The sequence below is a fragment of the Hyperolius riggenbachi genome, chromosome 12, assembly GCF_040937935.1.
Source record: "Hyperolius riggenbachi isolate aHypRig1 chromosome 12, aHypRig1.pri, whole genome shotgun sequence".
Taxonomy (NCBI): Eukaryota; Metazoa; Chordata; class Amphibia; order Anura; family Hyperoliidae; genus Hyperolius; species Hyperolius riggenbachi.
In genome coordinates this window covers 92,444,308-92,464,294 of record NC_090657.1, presented here as the reverse complement: position 1 = coordinate 92,464,294, position 19,987 = coordinate 92,444,308, and the positions used below count along the sequence as shown (strand labels likewise).

Here is a 19,987-nt window from a genome sequence, read left to right as displayed (position 1 = left end):
CAAAAGTTGTGAGGCCACGGTGGGTCCCCTTGGTCATGGTATACAACCGAATGGTATAACTTTAACTTGAAAGGCATATAGTAATGGCACACGATGGACACATTGTGTGACTCTTATAGGAATTTTCATCATAACATTAGTGTTAGCATTCTGTCCTTGCAGCTCTGGAGTTTCAGTTAGGATGATATCTGCATGGAGCGTAGATGTTCTTTCTCTCTTGAAAATGGTTTGCTCCATGAACCCAAACATATTCTGGAAGGTTAACTATACAATAGAGATTCTGCAGAGGTTGTCTCAATACTTTTTCATGGAAATAAAAATGTAATCTGACTAAAGGCACATCTCAGGCCTTGTCAGTAGACCACCCAGCTTATAACTGTGGCCATCCAGTGCTTCCATGGGCCCGTTTTGAGGATTATTGGCCTATGGATGTTAAGATTCACCTGTCTCTAGAAACTGCAATCCATCATCCTTCTGGAAGTGTTATATTTCTGGCAGTAATGCTGATCCTCTGTCTAGAATTCACCTGGAACAAGTCTTCAGGTCAGGTTCAGGCTTCCTTGATCTGCTGACTTATTCCAAGTTTCCTGGCTCTAATGTCCATATAAAAGATTACCATTCCAAGCAGGAAACTAGCATGTTTTGGAAGGAGATCTTGGTGTCCACCTCCTTGGCTCTCAACTGCACACAGTAAACAGTCAGCAATGTCAAAAGCTTTAGTAATAGCAATGCTTCATGCCTTTGCTCTGCCTTCCTCATTGACCAAAATAGCTCAGCACATTAAGCCAAGGTCATGTCCCTTCTACAGCACAGATCATCACGAAGAGTGAATTAGTTATAACAGGTGTTAATTCTCATCAGTCATTGATACTGTGACTTCCTATGATTTTGAAAGACACAGAGGGGCTGTCGCTAAGCAGAACAGGCATAACAGCATGTGATATTTTTTAAAAAAATCACTATAGCATCTATATGGGACACTTACTAAAACATCCATTCTATCTCTGGCTTTACCTGTCACTCCTATACTGTTATAGTTTTAATCAGAGAGAAGACCCTGAACCACCTGCTAGGTTAACTTAAAACAAATCCAAGAAGTTTTTTTAATGACAACAATTAGGCAAAAGGAGATAAGTTACCTCCCCAAAGAGTCTACCCCAGGTCCTCCCCTTTTTAATTCAAGACCCACCTTATCCCTAAGTGTCACTGCCAGTTTTGGACGTCTTCAGGGCCATCTGTCACACAGTTTCTGAACACCTAGCTCATATAGGTGAGTAGCCATTTTGTCAACCAAAGTAACCCCCCCCCCCCCTATTGTCCCATTGTGCCAGTTCCCAGAAGAGTGGGATGTAGTGACCATCTTGGAGGGGGCAGAACATCGTCACGGAGGAACAGAGGCATCTGGGCAGAAGGGGGCCCAGAAGAATGAAGAAGAGGATTGAGCAACACCAGGGGAAATTAAACCACTACATTCCAAAGTATTAACAGAAAACAATGGTGGTGGGAGGGAGAGACGAGCGGCGCAGTTGTGACGTCACATGGGATGAGCGATGAGAATAGAGCTATTGCCCACCACTCAGCTGAATTGAACCACCTGGCAGATTGCTTGCCGGGCAGCCGTCGGGAGTCGGGGGCTGCTGTACACATGCCAGATTGTTGTCAGAGGCAGTCGTTATCCGCTCCCTAAGCTAAGGGCCCATTTCCACTATTGCGAATTCGCATGCGTTTGCCGCATGCGAATTCGCATAGCCAATACAAGTGGATGGGACTGTTTCCACTTGTCAGGATTCCTTTGCGTTTTTCTGTGCAGAAAAAATCTGCACGGCAGAGCCATCAGAATTTGCATACCGCATACCGCTATGCGAATCACATACAATGTATTTAATAGGGAATTTTGCATGCGGCATTGGCATGCGGATTTTCATGCGATTTCGCATGGAATCAATGGAAAAGCACACAGGCACTGCCATGGTTAAATTCGCATACATCGCCATCCATGCGAAATCTTATGCGAATTCACATGAAAATTTGCATACAACCGCATGCAAATTTTTACCGCGGTGATTCCTACCGCACAAGTGGAAACGGGCTCTAACTGACTTAAATATAGCGTGTGTATGGACCTTTACCATTTTTCACAGAAACTAGAAAATAGGAATGTTAAAGTCTGCTACCAGTCAGGGAAATAGTCCAGGTGTTGAAAATGAGAAAGGTGGCTCTGGGAGTTTATGGACAGTCTGTTTCCCACAGAGTACCATTCATTGCCATGGTTGCAAACGTGCAGCCTAAGGCTAGCCATAGACCGGTCGATGTGGCCAAAAGATCGATGCCTCTCAGAACATAATCTGATCAGAGGGGGATCTATCTGATTAAATTCTTCCACACACTGCACATAGATTTTTTAATAGATTTCAGCATGAAATCTATTAAAACTTATTATATTCTGTCCAATGCTGTGGCCCGTCAATCTGAGGTTGCTTGGCAGCTCCACAGATTGTGAATCGGTTTCATAGTGAAATCGATTCAAAATCTGTTTGCAGTGTAGGCAGCTAATAGATCCCTCTTTGATCAGATCAGATTCATCGAGGGATCTATCTGCTGGTCGATCTGGTGGCAATCGACCAGTGTATGGCAGCCTTTAGGTAGGCCTCTGCTTGGGAGCAGTAAGTGCTGCATCCCACAATTTGCAGCCAGGGGCCCAGGCTCCTCAACAATGGCACTATTCCAGCTCTCCACAGGGGAACCAATCTTGAGGGCTTATTCACAGTGGGACGTTGCGGAGCTGCGTTATAAAGTCTTATAACCCAGCTTACCGCACTGCAAAGATAATCTTATGGGACGTTCACAGTGCGACGCATGGTAAAATGTTGCGTTATGGTAATGCACTGCTGCTGTGTGTTACTTTTAAACGCACACATTACCAGGAAAGCATGCTTTTTATTGCCTGTATGCTTTATGGTACCTACCGTATGTGGCGCTAACACGGCATTAATGTGCGTTACCTCCTTTTTTGTGCGTTGCGTTGTAATGCTGCATTGCGGCTTTAACATCGCATTACAACGCAATGCCCCGCTGTGAATGTAGCCTCAGTGATTGCGGCTGCAGAATCAACTGCTGGGTGGCCAGTAAGCTAGCCTAGCGTGCAGCCACCCCTTTGTGGTTTTACAGTCGTAACAGCACGAGCAGTGGCTTAGCTATGAAGCTATGGGCCCCGGTGCAAGTTTTACATGGGGCCCCCCAAGCACTCTATACATAACAATTGATACGGCGCACCAAAACCTGCCAAGGATTTCCACAGTGTCAGAGGTGCAATAAGGGGATGGGGAACAGCTTGTTAATGATTACGGTACTGCTATTCAAAGCATCTATAGAAGGGATATTACCCGCACAGGACCAATAAAGAGCTAATGCTTTGCTGGAGGGAGGGCCGCTTGGGGCTCCTCTGGCCCAAGGGCCCTGATATGGTCGCTACCTCTGCACCCCCTATTGCTACGCCATTGAGCAACAGCTTTGCTGTGCTGTATGTGTGGATGTTAGGCTGTGTCTTAGTGCAGGGGAGAGCCCCACTCTGTGACCCAGCAGCACTACAAACAGCTCAGGCTGCTGCTGGACTGTGCGCTGGTGAAGGAGTGAGGTATAGTTCTCTCATGAAACCGGTTGTGAAATAAACACTTTTATTATTTTTCTAACCCACATTCGCACAAAGAAAAAAAATACAAATTTTGATTTCAAAACCTGATTTAGATCGCTTTCCTAAATAAAATAAAATAATAAATGTCTTTTCAGTCACAGCTACAGGACAGCATTGTTTTCCCTGTGCTAGACTGAACTTCAATAGCCTCAGCGAGTTATCTTTGTTTATCAGCACTTTTCTCTACCTCTTATCTGCTGTGTCACTGATAAGTCCTGTCAGTTCACTGAAACCAGAAAGACAGAGCAGTCAGGTGGGAGGGGGGAGAGGAAAGAAAACACTTCCACACAGACTGTCTCTGAACCCTGCTGAGGTCATGCAAATCACCTTCCTCACAGACTACAATCTATATCACTACATTTTTGTGTTTTCAAGAAAGCTTGATTGTTTCTACAAAAATTCAGGCCGGTTTCACACTGTAAATGGGCGTCATCGGTGCGATGTACAGGCTTGAAGGAGCACAACGCACTGCAACTCTTGTGTCGTCACAACGGGACCCACCGCAACACGATCAATGTGTCTATCACTGCTTTCGCGACGGGATGCAGTGATTTACTGTCACACGATGTAAGTGTGAAAGGGATCTTAAGAAAAGAGCAGTAAGAAATGGTTTCTTCCTGCAGGCAGGGCAGGATAATCAGAGGTCTACACGGAAATTATAAACCACTGGGGAGGTCGTGGCCAGAAATAAGTGCTTTATTACACACCAAGCAGGGAGGAAGGGCAGAACTGTAGTTGCAGTGCTGACCACAAACAGTTAATCTCTCTCAGCAGTGGAAGGGTATGGCCTGGGTCAGGTGATCTGCTCTGCGCTGGGGAAGGAACGCCCACTCTACGGACATTAATGAGTGATTGGATGCAGCCTGCCATGTTCTTTTAATACGTTTATTGGAAAAGTACAGGCGTACATTACACAAAACTTTTCGCTTTGCTAATGAATGCAAATTAACCATCCTATGCATTAAACAAGCACAAGGCTGATCCAGGGCTTCAAATAAAACTTTATGGATGAGGAATTGTTATCTCAATAACTAAAGCCAGCATGACCACTTTGTATATCCAAATCCTTTTATGGAAATAACATTTCTGCGAATACCCCTGATGTTGTCGATACTGGCGGGATGTGTCCTGAGATCACTGAACACAGAGGGAAGGGCACCGGCTGGATTTGGCAGTCTGTGAAGGGAAGATAAGGAACCTCTGGAGGAGGTAGAGCTGAAGCACTAGTGATAAGTCACTGGAAGGGACAGAGGAGGACGTGAATCATACTGAGCACACAGCATAGACTGTTTCAGCCCTCATACTACAAAGACGTTCGCTATGGGGGACACAAACAATCCATAAAAGGACATTGGTTTGATAAACTGAAAATATTACAAATCTTACATTTTAAAGTGAAGGGCTGGGAATCCATCCAAGGACATACGCAAATCCTTAAAGTGGACCTGAATTCTTGCACAGGACAGAAGGAAAACAGAGAAATGCACCCTGTATGTATTTAGAGAGTTTAGCCTGTCTGATCCCCCCTCATTTGTGTCTAATCAGAAGTTGTAATCTGACCTCCCCCCTGTGTCACATGACTGCCTATGGCAGATAAGCCCATTTGAAAGCACTGGATCATGTTAACAATATGTCTGCTTCCATAAATCAGGAAGTAAAAACTTTACAGATTTATTTTAGGATTTTTATCAACTGTAACAAATACGTTTTTTTTGTTTTTGTTTAAAGGTTATTGTTTTTGTGTATCTTTTAGAGCAGAGAGGATTTCTGAGTTCAGGTCCACTTTAAAGCCTCAGTTTACCTTTGTTTTTTATGCATTTATCATAAAATGCAATTTAAAATTACATGTTGTAGTACAGGAAGAGTAACATACAGTATTGCAAAATGATCTGGATAGGATGGCTATATGGACATGTAAATGTCAGATGAAATGCAAAGTCATGCATCTTGGTCATACCAACAGTCTAGTACCATACAAAATAAATGGGATACAAATGGGGACATCAAACTTGGGATGACTTAAGAGTACTGGGTGACAACAAAGTAAATAATTGTATTAGATGCCAAGCAGCTGCAGCTAAAGCACATACATTTTTGGATGAATTAAAAGGGAAATAAAAACTCAGGATCTGGCATAATACTGGACTATGGAATTCAGTTCTGGGCACCACATTACAGGAGGGACACAGCAGTTTTGGAGCAGATGGAGAGATGAAAAAAAACTGATCAGAGATGCAAGGTCTCACTTACCAGGAAAAGTTAGATAAACTGGGCATATTTAGTCTGAAGAAAAGATGACTTAGAGGAGATCTAATTAACATGTATAAATACATCCAGGGTCATATTTACCATAAGGCACTATAGGCACGTGCCTACAGGCTCCTGATGGTGGAAAGGTGGCCTCCCTCCCTCCTTCCCTATGAAAAGTTCCGAGCAGAGCGTAAATGAGAGGTTACTAACCCAGCTCTCAGCATTCCACTGACGAGATCTCCCTTCAACCGGGGCCACCACTAGCTACTTAATACAGATGGTACCTCTGGCTACCTAATGCTAAAGGACACCTGTAGCTATGATGGGAAGGCAAAGGAAGTAAGGGAGAAGTGGCAGCTGAGCCAGCCAGCACACTTGCGGTGTGGTTTGGTGGGGGTTTGTAGGTTCATGGAGGGAGAAGTGTAGGGTGCCAGGACAGCTGTGCCTATAAGCTCCTGTGATGTAAATCCGAGCCGGAATACATCAAAAGGCAATATAAAAGCTTGGCAGGTAATTTTTTTGTTCCTAGGCTGGTGCTAAAGACTAAAGGCGTGTACACACACAGGCTTTTTTCAAACTACAGGTCGTCAGACCCGCCCGCGTGTTGTACTCATGTGCAACTGACAACAGTTGCACGTGAGTACAAGCTGTACGGATCAGCTCTGCGGATCAGTCAAAACCAGCCTTATCAGTCTGACAACAGCTTGTACTCACGTGCAACTGTCGCCAGAACGACCGTAGTTTGAAAAAGTCCAGCGTGTGTATGTGCCTTAACCTCCCTGGCGGTTTGTTAAAATCCGCCAGGGGGCAGCAAATACCTTTTTTTTATTTATTTATTTATTTTTTTCATGTAGCGAGACAATGTCTCGCTACATGATAGCCGCTGCTAAGCGGCATCCCCCCAGCCCCTCCGATCGCCTTCGGCGAACGGATATCAAGAGATCCCGTTCAAAGAATGGGATCTCTTGGAGGGCTCCCCCCGTCGCCATGGCGACGGAGCGGGATGACGTCACCGACGTCATCGACGTCGTGACGTCAAAGGGGAATCCAATCCACCCCACAGCGCTGCCTGGCACTGATTGGCCAGGCAGCGCACGGGGTCTGGGGGGGGGGCGGCTGCGGCGACGGGTATAGCGGCGGATCGGCGGGTAGCGGCGGCGATCGGAGGTTACAGGCAGCTAGCAAAGTGCTAGCTGCGTGTAACAAAAAAAAAATTATGCAAATCGGCCCAGCGGGGCCTGAGCGGTGCCTCCCGGCGGCATAGCCCGAGCACAGCTCGGGCTTACCGCCAGGGAGGTTAAAGGACATGATCTGCATCTGAAAAATGGACATGTTCACGGATCCTGTTATTTATTGGATCAGTGCGCATTTTTCAGTCTGCAACAGATTCACTTGATCGATTGCTGTTAGCACAATTAAAATTTAGAACCTGCATGATTTTTCCCGGATGGCCGATAAAGCAGATGCTGAAGTAATAAATGCAAGCCTATGAGAACAGACATTTTCATTAGGCTGGTTGCCACGTACTTTCCTGTTCTACTCACCTGTCTTCTGTCATCTCAGGTGCTGTCACCATCGCTTGGCTCAACTGCATGGGACAAGCACTAGTATATAGATCAGAGTCCCAGCAGAAGCACCAGGCTTCATATTTACAAAGAAAGAGGGACAAAGCCCTGAAAGAGGGACAAATGAGGAGGAAAGAGGGACAAGGATCCCAAAGAGGGACTGTCCCTCCAAAAGAGGGACAGTTGGGAGCTATGTATATATAATGGGGCTTGTCCTGTGCATTGGTGGAGTTAAGCAACTGTGACAGCACTGAATGGCTGCAGGCAGGGTGCTGCTAGGCCTAGGTGAACCAAGCAGCTGCTTGGGGCCTCACCCACAGCAGGGGGCTCCCATGCTGCTGGAACCACCTAATTTCTGACTTGTATGGCTGCTGTTACCTCCCCTTCACTCACATACAGACCTTAGATCAGTGGCAACATGAACAGAGGGGAGAGCAGCTCATTGACCAATGCAGATGCAGAAGTAAGGCCATGACTCATTTCCTACATTTGAAATGTGCCCCACGATGTGCTGCTCACCGCACTTCCAATTATAGCTTATCTGCAAGCCTGTGTTGGGGATGGGGAGGCATCTGGAAGCTACAGTACATATCCCGACTGACACCAATGTCCTATGGGAGGGGGAGGTAGAGACAGCTTAGGCTACCTACACTGGTTTTGACTACCTATACTGGGGGTTGGTTACCTTTTTTTTTGGGGGGGGGGGTTAGGGGAGGCATTTTTTGCTACTCATAATTACAGGAGAAAGGGCCTCTGACTGCAGGGGGAGGAGGAAAAGGCCACATATTATCTGCTGCTTGGGGCCACAGAAACCTTAGCAGCGCCCCTGGCTGCAGGCACCGGACCGGTGGGTAGTGTGAATATGTTGACTGATACACGAAGGGTCACAACACAGGACACACTGTAAACTTACAGTTATGCATTCTGTGTTCGTAAAGCATTAGAGTTCTACCGAAACTAGGATGGATGAGATGCAAGCATGGAGCAATCACAAGCAAACTATTCTTCCTATGAGAATCCATTAACATCTGTTTTGAAAAACAACAAATTATGAAATGGGAGAAAGCATAGAAAGAAAAGAGGCTGTACCTGTCCGAAATTCCAAGGGACGGGGTCCATTGAGTTTTTGGTGCCTTGAAAGACAATTCCATACTGAGTTCCAACGTATTCTGTCCGTTCCTCCTCTTTTTCCATGTATACACTGTCCTCTAGAGATGGAAACAATCACACTGAATAGAGCACTATAAAGCCTCATAGAGCTAGACAGCTGTTATCAAAATGTTGTTTTTTTTAATGAAGGTTTAGTAGTGATCCCTGTACAGACATGCTCTTTGGGTATCTACTAAGCAGTCCAATCTGTTCTAATGGGGGACTACAAAAAAGTCAGCTGAGTTTTATCCAATTTTCCAAATGACTGAAGGGAGCACCAACAACTCAGGGAAACACTTATACACTTACCAGATTGTTGGTCCACATGATCACTTACAGCTGTGTACAAAACTAGCATGTACATAGCAACACAGTGCTTGTCGGTCACCTCAACACAACATGAAATACACTGGATGACTCTTGTGGGTCAGCGGTCATCAGTACTGAGGACCTTGACACTGTCTGTGGGATCTTTATGCAGGGACAGCTTTGCATGGGGTTTTGGGTTACAATAAGGATTAAAGTGAACCTGAACTGAGAGGTATATGGAGGATGCCATATTTATAACCTTTTAAGCAATACCAGTTGCCTGGCTATTCCGTTCATTCTCTGCCTCTAACACTTTCATCCAGAGACCCTGAACAATCATATGCAGATCAGATGTTTCTGACATTATTGCCAGAACTCACAATATAAGCTGCATGCTTATGTCTGGTGTAATTCATTCAGACACTACTGCAGCCAAACAAATCAACAGGCCTGCCAGGAAACTGGTATTATTTAAAAGGAAATAAATATGGCAGCCCCCATATCACTCTCACCTCAGTGTCACTTTAAAGGACACCTGAAGTGAGAGGGATATGAAGGCTTCCATATTTATTTCCTTTTAAACCATACCAATTGCCAGTCGCGTCTTTCATGCATCAGTAGTGTCTGAATCACACACCTGTAACAAGCATGCAGCAAATCAAGTCAATCTTTAGTCTGCGTGCTTGTTCAAGGGCTATGGTTAAAAGTATTTGAGGCAGATCACAGATAAGCAATGTGCATTGTGTAAAAGGAAATACATATAGGGGAGCCCCCAAATCCCTCTCAATTCAGATGTCCTTTAATGTAGAATAAGCTATATACTGCCCTGGAGTGATGCATTATGGATGTTGCTTCTTGGCCCAGTGAAAGTGACATTTTATTATTAGGGCCGCCACTCTCTGCCATCTCAAAAAGCTCACACCATTTAGGAACCTCCCTTTAACCAGGGAATATATCTAAGCATTTTACATCGAGCATTTCCCTCCTATAGGAAGCCTGATAGGCCCCACTCCTACCCATCTAGTGATTCATGCAGCAGTAGAGATGGAGGGTTTCCTCCCTCTCAGGCCTGGATTTACCTCACAGGAGCCTATAGGCACACATGTCCTGGCACCCTAGACATTGTCCTTCATAAACCTACAAACCCCCACCAAACTGCACCCCAATTGTGCTGGCTGTCCCTGCTGTCACTTCTCCCTTACTTCCCTTGCCCATCATAGGTAGCTACAAGCGCTCCTTAGTATTACGTAGCCAGAAAAACCCTCAATATTAACCCTCCTGGCGGTTTGCTAAAAAATCGCCAGGGGGCAGCAAATCTTTTTTTTAAAAAATATTTTTTTGTTTTTTCATGTAGCGAGACAAAGCCTCCGGCGATCGGCGATCAGGAGATCCCGTTCACAGAACGGGATCTCCTGGAGGGCTTCCCCCGTCGCCATGGCGACGGGGCGGGATGACGTCACCGACGTCGTGACGTCAAAGGGGATTCCGATCCACCCCATAGAGCTGCCTGGCACTGATTGGCCAGGCAGCGCACGGGGTCTGGGGGGGGGGCGGCTGCGGCGCGACGAATCGGCGGGTAGCGGCGGCGATCGGGCACTGCACGCAGCTAGCAAAGTGCTAGCTGCGTGCAGCAAAAAAAAAAATTATGCAAATCGGCCCAGCGGGGCCTGAGCGGTGCCTTCCGGCGGCATAGCCCGAGCTCAGATCGGGCTTACCGCCAGGAAGGTTAAAGAGAACCCGAGGTGGGTTTGAAATATCCTATTAGGACACCAAGGCAAATTCTGCATACAATGCCCAGGTTCTGTGTCCTTACAGTGTCCCCCCACTCTCCCCCCGTGCTCTGCTGATCCCCATAAAAAAAAACTCGCCAAGTAGGCGACATCCAGATTGTCGCAGCCAGCTGTTTACTTAAGGCTGTCTGTCACCGCCGCTCCCCTGCATCCTCTATAGCACGGCTCCCCCGCCTGCGTCCCTTCCCGCCCCACCTCCGTAAGCTACCTCCAATCGGCTTACGGAGGCGGGGAGGAAAGGGACGTAGACGGGGGAGCCGCACTATACAGGAGGCGGGGGAGCGGCGGTGACAGACAGCCTTCAGTAAAGAGCCGGCTAGCGACAATCTGCGTGTAGCTAGCCTGATGGTTTTTTTATGGGGGACAGCAGAACACGGGGGGGTGGGGGGGGACTGGGAGGAACTCTGTAAGGACACAGAGACTGGGCATTGTATGCAGAATGTGCCTTGGTGTCCTAATAAGATATTTCAAACCCACCTCGGGTTCTCATTAAAGAGACTCTGTAACAACAAAAACCTCCCCTGGGGGGTACTCACCTCGGGTGGGGGAAGCCTCCGGATCCTAATGAGGCTTCCCACGCTGTCCTCTGTCCCACGGGGGTCTCGCCGCAGCCCTCCGAACAGCCGGCGACTGTGCCGACTGTCAGTTCAATATTTACCTTTGCTGGCTCCAGCGGGGGCGCTGTGGCGACTTTCGGCACGGAAATAGACGGAAATACCCGATCTCCGTCGGGTCCGCTCTACTGCGCAGGCGCCGGAAACTTGCGCCTGCGCAGTAGAGCAGACCCGACGGCGATCGGGTATTTCCGCCTACTTCGGCGCCGAGAGGCATCAGAGCGCCTGCGCAGGAGCCAGGAAGGTAAATATTGCATCACGGCTGTACGGAGGGCTACAGCGAGACCCCCGAGGGACGCAGGACGGCGTGGGAAGCCTCATTAGGATCCTGAGGCTTCCCCCACCCGAGGTGAGTACCCCCCAGGGGCCGTTTTGTCGTTACAGTTCCTCTTTAAGTAGCTAGAGCTGCCCCTAAATATTAAGTAGCTGGAGGAACCCCAGTATTAAAGGGACTCCGAGCTCAAGTTAAAAAGGAAAATAGTACTCACCCGGGGCTTTCTGCAGCCCAGTGCTGGTCGGGAGGTCCCACGACGGCGTCCTGCCTCCTCTCCTAGGCCCCGCTCCGGAATGGCTGACCGGGGGCAGCCCGGCGACACTGGGCTCCTTCTTCCGCGTATGACGCGGCTGACGTCACCACGCCGGCCGCCTTGCGTCATCACGGCGGCCGGCGTGAAAGTACTGCGCATGCGCGATTAAAACGCGTCATACGCGGAAGAAGGAGCCCGACACTCGGCCCAGTGTCGCCGGGCTGCCCCCAGTCAGCCATTTCGGAGCGGGGCCTAGGAGAGGAGCCAGGACGCCGTCGTGGAACCTCCCGACCAGCACTGGGCTGCAGAAAGCCCCGGGTGAGTACCATTTTCCTTTTTAACTTGAGCTCGGAGTCCCTTTAAGTAGCTGGAGGTGCCCCTGACTGAATCGAGATCTCATCAGTGGAATCCTGAGAGCTGGGTGAGTAACCTCTCATTTACACTTATCAGGACTCTGCATAGGGGAGGAGGGAGGGAGGCTCTTGGGGAGGAGGGAGGCTCTTGGGGAGGAGAGTGAGCTACCTTTCCATTATCAGGCGCCTGTAGACACGTGCCTACAGTGCCTTATGGTAAATCCGACCCTGCTCCCTCCACTGAAGATGTGTTTGTGGACTGTAGTCTGGTGATAAGGGCTGAAAGCACTGATCAACATCTCCCTTATAGGAATTGAAACTTACTTTTTAGCTGAGCATGGCCTGACAGTAGAATAACTGAACTGTAAAACTCCCGTTTGCCAAATCCTACCCACAGAGCCATATTAATTCATGCCTTGCCAATGAAGGCAAATTTAGCCTGAAACAGCTACTGTCTGCAAGCTGTATTAGTATAGTATGGCTTTGTAACATTAATAGGCTATAGACACACTGTAAACCTGTAGCTCTGGCTGTGCATTTATATGACGCTGCACATTGTAAGTTTAGTTATTCTTCAACCTGTTTATCTAGTAAAGGAGCAGTGTGATGTCTGCAGATAAGGCGGCCACTCCAAACAGATGGGGAGGGGGGGAGGGGGGTGCTGAGGAGTAGCTCTCTCATCTTCTCTCACCTACCTGGGCACCAGGGGTTAAAGAGAAGATAGAAGTCCCCCACAACACAGCTGTTCTCTTCGGTTCCGTTGGAGGTCTCCAGGGTAAGGGTGTAGAATCCAATTCGGGCATCAGGTGGGGAGCATATAGAAAGAATAAGCCAATCGCCTTCACTGCTGAGGACTGCAGCACTCCACACGTCACTCTCCAATGCCTCTGTCACCTTAAAGTGAGCTTCAGTGCTGGATTCCTCAGATGGACAGGGACCTGTCAACAGAAAACCCTATTAATGATGAAAATTGAAAACTAAACACCAACTCTACACAAAAGAATACAGCTCTGGTAAATCCCACTTCCAGATTTATCTATATTTATCTATGTGTTTAGTCAGAATTTAGTAAGAATTGCAGCCATTTCATTTGTATGTGGCTGTAACTTCATGGTCATGTGATACACTGAGCCTCTGAACTCTCTATCCAGAAAAAGGAGGGGGACAATGAGGACCATGGATAGGCATGGCAATCTGAAGGTCGGTCCTTGGTCCCACAAGTCAGAGCTGAGTGGTTGTGTGACTGGCAAATTGATTTCCTGGCAAAATATAATTACTGCAGTTAATACTAAACTTTAAAGTGGTCTGAAACTCAGCATTTCTTCTGTGTTCTAAAGGATTATTTAATCCTAATAATCTACTACCACAAAAAAATTAATAGCAGAACAGCATTTAAAAAGTTAAACACAGCACTTTGTTCTTCAGTGAAAAGCTCCTTGCTTCAGTGGGCAGCTCCTGGCCGCATCTGAAGAGGTGATAACATGATATATATTTTAGCTATCATCTGAATAGTTGCAGAGGAGAAAACATGTCTATTTTTGCCTGGACCACTACCTTAAGCCTGAGAATTATAAATGTACAATGCTAACAGTTTTAAAGCGGGATTGTTGGCCACAAAATCATATCACATTTACCCATTGCTTCATGTTTATTATGTAGTCTACATGCAGTCTGCATTGCGATATAATCATAAAAGTGTCTGCTGTAATTAACCTTTCCTCAGTCAGTCTGGCTCTTTTCTGGTACTTTTCCGGGAAGAGGGAAGCTTGTTCTCTTCCCTCCCCATTCCTGCTCCTCCTCAGTGGCTGAGGGTGGTTCAGTATGACAGGAGGCTGTGAAGGGAAATACACCTCACCCCTCTGCAGAAGCTGCTGTAATACGTTATATGATGTGCTCACACGTGTTTACAAAGCAAGCTAAATATGACAGTGCAGTTTCTAGGAGAAACAAAGAGTAAGGGAGGAAAGGACATGAGCTTTGGTTTCAGTCAGAGGCAGTAAAGATGGAAAATGCTTGGAACAGTGTTCTCTTTGTTTACTATATAAAATTCACTGAAATCAAAATGTGGACAGTATACATGTGACACAATACATATGTTATGTAAGTAGAACAAATATTTATCTATTTATATATGGTTTTTTTTTCTGTGATAGTATGGCTTTACCAAATATACTATAAATATAAAAGGATTACAGCGTACTTTTTATTTGTTGTGCCTCAATGGTGGGCTTACAGGGAGCTGTGGTGCATCAATCGGGAGTATGCTGGGTGCTGCAAAGGCCAGGTACCCGCCTGCTGCCAGAGTAGCCAGCACAAAAGCCAGGTGACTCTGCCTATTTATGTGATTTGCTGCTTTTTTTTTTTTTGTATTAATGGAGAGCGGACTTCATCCAACATTTTGCTGGGCAGGTCTACTTAGACTGCTGTTAAGTTTACGTAAATTTGGCTCCACCCATGACCACACCCACATTCTGGTGCGTTGCCACACCCATTCTCTGGCTGGAGTGCCTAAAATTCCCCCTATCTCTTAGGATACTAGCAACGCCCCTGAGTAGGAGGATAAGTAGGGATGTGTAGATCCACTAATTATACTGAAGGCAGGGTGTGCAGAAAGATGTGGGGGTGGGTGGGAAATAGAGATGGAATATACTATGCAAACCAGGCGAATCATATGCCTTTCCCTAAGCATGACATCATTAAGTAAATCATATTCCGATTGTCTCTTGAAAGCAATGTCCATTTAATGTAGGCATACATACCTATAAAGGAATGCTATAAGGAAAATAATGGGCCTAGTGGGCAGAACAGTACAAAGAAAACAGGAGAAATCTCCTTGGGATTCAGTGTTAATCTGTAGAGTGACTATAAGCAGATGTTGGTTGTTATGTGTATGAAAAAGGTCTTGTTATCCATGTATTCATGAGGCCAAGTGCCTGGGGCAGAGGATTAGTGAGAAATCTACAAATGTTGGTTGTGTTTTCTTGTCTGTCCACCTCTGAACACTTATGCTAGCGACAGACATATAGATTTTAACTCTAACTTTAATTCATTCCAACTAGATCACAATAGTTTAACTCCCACCCAACATATAACGCAGCGATGGACATTAGTTAAGGTTACAGACAATATTTAGGCGTGACATACAGAAAAAAGACAATGCAGGATTACAAGCAAACCAGATCATGCAGCACAGTACAAGGTAAAGCTTAGTCACTGGATGGGTGCATGAAGATTGGGCAAGTTGAGTTCATCTCAGATCCATAGGATGGGTGTACATTAATAGAGGTGCGTGATCAGGTAGGGGACACAAGGAAGAGGACCCTGCCAAAGGCTTACAAAATAGAGAGAGAGGTAGTGACATGAAAGGTAGGGGACCATAGTTCAGCTGTCGATTTAGAGCACCAGTGAAGGGGGGAGGGGGGTATGCCAGAATTAAAAGGTACGTTTTGAGCGCCTTCTCGAAGATGTTGAAGGATGGGGCAACCCTGGTGGGGGGAGGTAGGGAGTTCCATAGTGTTGAAGCAGCTCTTGAGAAGTCATGGAGGCGTTCATGGGACTGGGTGATGCGGGGCGGGGGGGATGGTCAGGCAAAGTTCATTGGAGAAGCGGTGTGAGTGGCTAGGTGAAATAAGCTCCTGAAGCTCTGACTTTTGGACACTACGTTTTTGAGAGTTATTTTGTTGTTTTTCTGTCTCTCACATCAAACCTATCATTACAGTTGGTCATTTCCTGGTCAAACAAGCAAATACTTTATTCCCTCCCTCTGTTTATATACTATCTATGCATCACGTGGTCCTCTAATGGTATTCTCACCCATTCTCTCTCTAGTCATCTCTGGTAATTTCCCCAAACAGGATTTCTCATGAGAATGTGGAGGCCTCCCCTTAATTTTAAAAATATTCAATACTACTTGTAGGCAATTAGTATTGCATTTTAATAAGTATTGTATCTTTGTAAAATTAAGGAGGGCCTCCACCTCCATTAACTGCCTAGATGATCCTCCCACCACAGATGTCTCATTGCTGCCATTAGTGATGGGAATTCCGGCTCTTCTCGGAGAATCGGCTCTTCTGAATCGGCTCCCATTAAAGAGCCGGCTCTTATGGCTCTGAATCTGCTCTTCATTAAATATCAATAGACACCACTCAGAATCGGAGTAAAAGCCCCGCCCCCATCTCCATGACAACTCCAGACTGCTTCTCTGACTGGGGCAATCCCTCCTGCTACTGCTCTGCTCCGCCCCATACACTCCTACAAGCTGCAAGAGGAGGACTACATCTCCCAGCATGCCTCAGCGCCCTTTATTACACAGCAAATCAGAGCTGTGTGGGGCGGCTGAGGCATCGGCTCTTTCAAAACTGAGAACCGGCTCTTGTCGTTCGCGAACGACCCATCACTATCTGCCATCCTGTCATGAAAAGAAATACTGTACCTGGAAGTGGGTTTTAAATGCAGTGTGCTTCCCTGATATGATTTCTTTGTGACTTAGATGGTTACACACAGCATTCAAGAAACAATATTAATTCTTCAAAGGAAATTGAAAAACCTTAGTTTGTGTCCTGGCCTAGACACTAGATGCAAAGCTTGTGCAAAAAATAATCAATACCGAGGCAGGGAACACACTTGTCTTTCAGTTTTCCGCATCCGTTTTTCTGCATACTTTTTCTGCACACCAAGTGTGTTTCTATGCAGGAAAACGCGCGCGTTTTTCACAGCAGCTGATGTAATGGATAGGGAAAACTGACAAAATGTGCAGAGTCATAATGCAGAATGTCAGTTTTTTTTCTGCGCGCGAACAACATCTTAAGTGTGGACTAGCTCATTGATTAACATAAGTTCTCAGTTTTTCTGTGCAGAAAACGCACACGAAACAGTCAAGTGTGTTCCCTGCCTGTCTACCTAAGCAGGATATTAAAGTACAGCCATTAAGTAAAGCTACAGTTTCATGAAATTTGCCATAAATTCTTAAAGTTGACCTGAACTCTTGCACAGGACAGAAGGAAAACATAGAGAATTCCACCCTGTATGTATTTAGAGAGTTTAGCCTGTTTATTTTCCCCTCATTTGTCTCTAATCACAAGTTGTAATTTGTTCTCTGCCTTGTGTCACATGACTGCCATGGCAGAGATGGCAGATAAGCTCATTTGAAAGCACAGGATATTAACAATAGGTCTGCTTCCATGAATCAGAAAGTAGAAACAGTGCAGATTTATTTTAGGATTGTTATCAGCAGTAACAAAGAAATGTTTTTTGTAAAGGTTATTAGGCTGTTGCTTATCTTTTAGAGCACAGAGGAAGTTCTGAGTTCAGGTCCGCTTTAAATAAGACTACCAGTACTTCATAGCTGTGATCAGCATTGTGGCTCTGATACAGATTATGGTACTGCAGTCACTGGCACAAGTATCAAAGGCGTTTGTTAGAAGGAAATTGGCCCTACATAAGAGGGCGGGTTTGTGCCTGACTGAATATCATACCCTTGAGTGTTCCCTTCTTATACTTTCTAGATCTCTGGTTATTCAGGAAATGGCTTTGCTTGCTAGCTATCTAGCCCTACAGACAGACACCCTTCCTCACGATGTGTAAACATTCATAAAACATTTGTACTCACTATAAAAGACCATATGAGTGAAACAGCAGCAGTAGAAATCATGATCGGTGCTTGTGAGGGACAAGGTAGTCCTGGAGACCCCCGGAGACCATAACTCATAGGAGAACATTGACTTCTTTGTGTACAGAAGTTATGGAACTGTTGCAATGAGAAGTGGGGCAATGATTTCTGATACAGATAACAACATCTGACAGCATCCATTATATCCCTATGTACTGATTAAACTAAACTTGTATTAATTAAGACCTTTGGGGCATAGATATAAATAAATTGTAAACACGCATTCTAGTAAAAACGTATTGATTTGCAATATTTTCATATTAAAAAAAGAATTTCACAACTGCAACTTAAAGCATGATTGTGCCAACATGATAAAGCGCATCTTCTCACCAGTTATCAAAAAATGTCCCATGTGTTGGAACTTCCTCCACCATTTCCAAGTCACATCCAACAATATGGTATGGGATACATTAGGGTTGATTCACTAAACCGTGGTAACGCATAGGACGGCCGTGCTATGCGTTTAGCGCGCGTTGTAACGTGCGTAAAGTGTTACGCACGCAAACAAAGGTTTTCGCGCAATAATGTGGCACAACGAGCATTAAACTCACCAAACTCAATCTACATGACGCCCGCTGTGCTATCCGCGTTATGCTGTGCGCGCGTAATAATTAATGCAGCGCGCTATTTCGCAACATGGGTGCTATAAAATAGCACGGTTTAGTGAATCAACCCCATTATGTGCCATGATGTTCAAGCGGTCAACATTTCAAGTGATGAAGTTGATGGCAGATCTTGTCAAATCACAAAACCATACAACAAAAGGGTATTTCCATGAGGTACAGTACAGCAGACAGTGGCGAGAGTGTAATTAGCAGATGGACAGGGCCGGTTCGGGTCAATGTGATGGAAGCTCCCAAGGGAGGGACAAGCCTATGATGTGTGACGGACAAGCCCATTAAATGGTCTGTAGAAGATGTTGTGAACAGGTCTAAGGTAGAGGCAATGTTGGACATTTGGCTCCCATATTCTTCCTGTGACAGGAACATCTGGTCTGATTGATGATTTTGATTGATTTTTTGTACAAATCAATCAAAATTATGATTAATTTTATATGTTGTGCAATAGATTCCTGGCAGATTTGATCACTCTGATCAGGGCCGGAGCTACCATAGGAAAAAATAGGCAATTGCACCAGGGCCCCAGAGCCTGTAGGGGCCCCCAATGTGTCCCTCCCAGATCTTAACTGTTGCTCCCCAGGGACTCTGCAGAGTCTGTTAAGTTGGGAGGTGATTGGGGGAGGGTCAGCAGCCAGCTCAGGGGCCCTGGAGGGAAATTTGGCTGTAACAAAGGGCCTCTAATGATGCTTTTTGGTCGGGGGGTGTCTGTTGGGGGGCCCCCAGTATAATTTTGCCCTAGGGTCCAATTGTTACTTGAACCGGCCCTGACTCTGATCAAACAGAAAACTGATGTGTGGATGGCCTGCTTAAACAGTATTTAACATTATGTTCTTTAGGCCATGGGCCAAACAGTATTCCCCAAGACAAATCACAACCACACAGCTCCATTTCAGTCATGTTTAGGGCTTCCTTCATAGAAAATATTACAAAAAACTTTGCATTGATTATGTCCTGGCTAAGCTGCCCTGTACGTTCTTACATATTAAAGCATGAAATATTGAGTCACAGGTGACAGGCTGGAGGATAGTTGTGAAATTGCAGTAATGAGTTTTTTAGTATGAGTAAGGCAATTAAGAGACGGAATGGAAATCTCCCGGGTACAAGAGTCATTTTCTCACTGCTGCACAAACAAATATGTGAACTATAATGACATGTGTAATAAGCATGCTCAAATTATCAATAATGTTTTCCAGACCCTCGGGGCTCATTTTGTGGAGGGATGTCAAAGATTACTTTGGCTTTCTTTTTGTTTACTTAGATATGGTCAACTCTATTATAGATCTGGTTAATTAACTAAAAGGTTTGTCTTATGAAGCCAATAAGAACATTCAATGTTGTGTTTCGCTTGCTGAAGTTCTATGAAGCTCAATCCCTTAGACTGTCCTACGACTACACTTGCTTGGAGTATACACTAAAAAACACACTGTCTTTTAAGCTATAAAATAAAGCAG

The 19,987-nt window shown here is 45.7% G+C and overlaps 1 protein-coding gene across 3 annotated transcripts in view; it reads right to left on the bottom strand.

Annotated features, from left to right (window-relative positions):
* TGM2 (transglutaminase 2) overlaps positions 1-19,987 on the bottom strand; it is a 150,379-nt gene that overhangs the window by 66,299 nt on the left and 64,093 nt on the right. The window contains exons 1-3 of one of the 3 annotated variants that reach the window (XM_068263904.1): positions 17,857-17,952; positions 12,944-13,186; positions 8,596-8,714 (exon numbers count right to left, since the gene is read on the bottom strand). In XM_068263904.1, the coding sequence (XP_068120005.1) occupies positions 8,596-8,714; positions 12,944-13,186; positions 17,857-17,869 (375 nt within the window). In that variant the 5' untranslated portion in view covers positions 17,870-17,952. Of the gene's footprint in view, positions 1-8,595; positions 8,715-12,943; positions 13,187-16,061; positions 16,146-17,856; positions 17,953-19,987 lie in introns of those variants that run through there. The other 2 variants (XM_068263903.1, XM_068263902.1) reach the window with 2 other exon arrangements.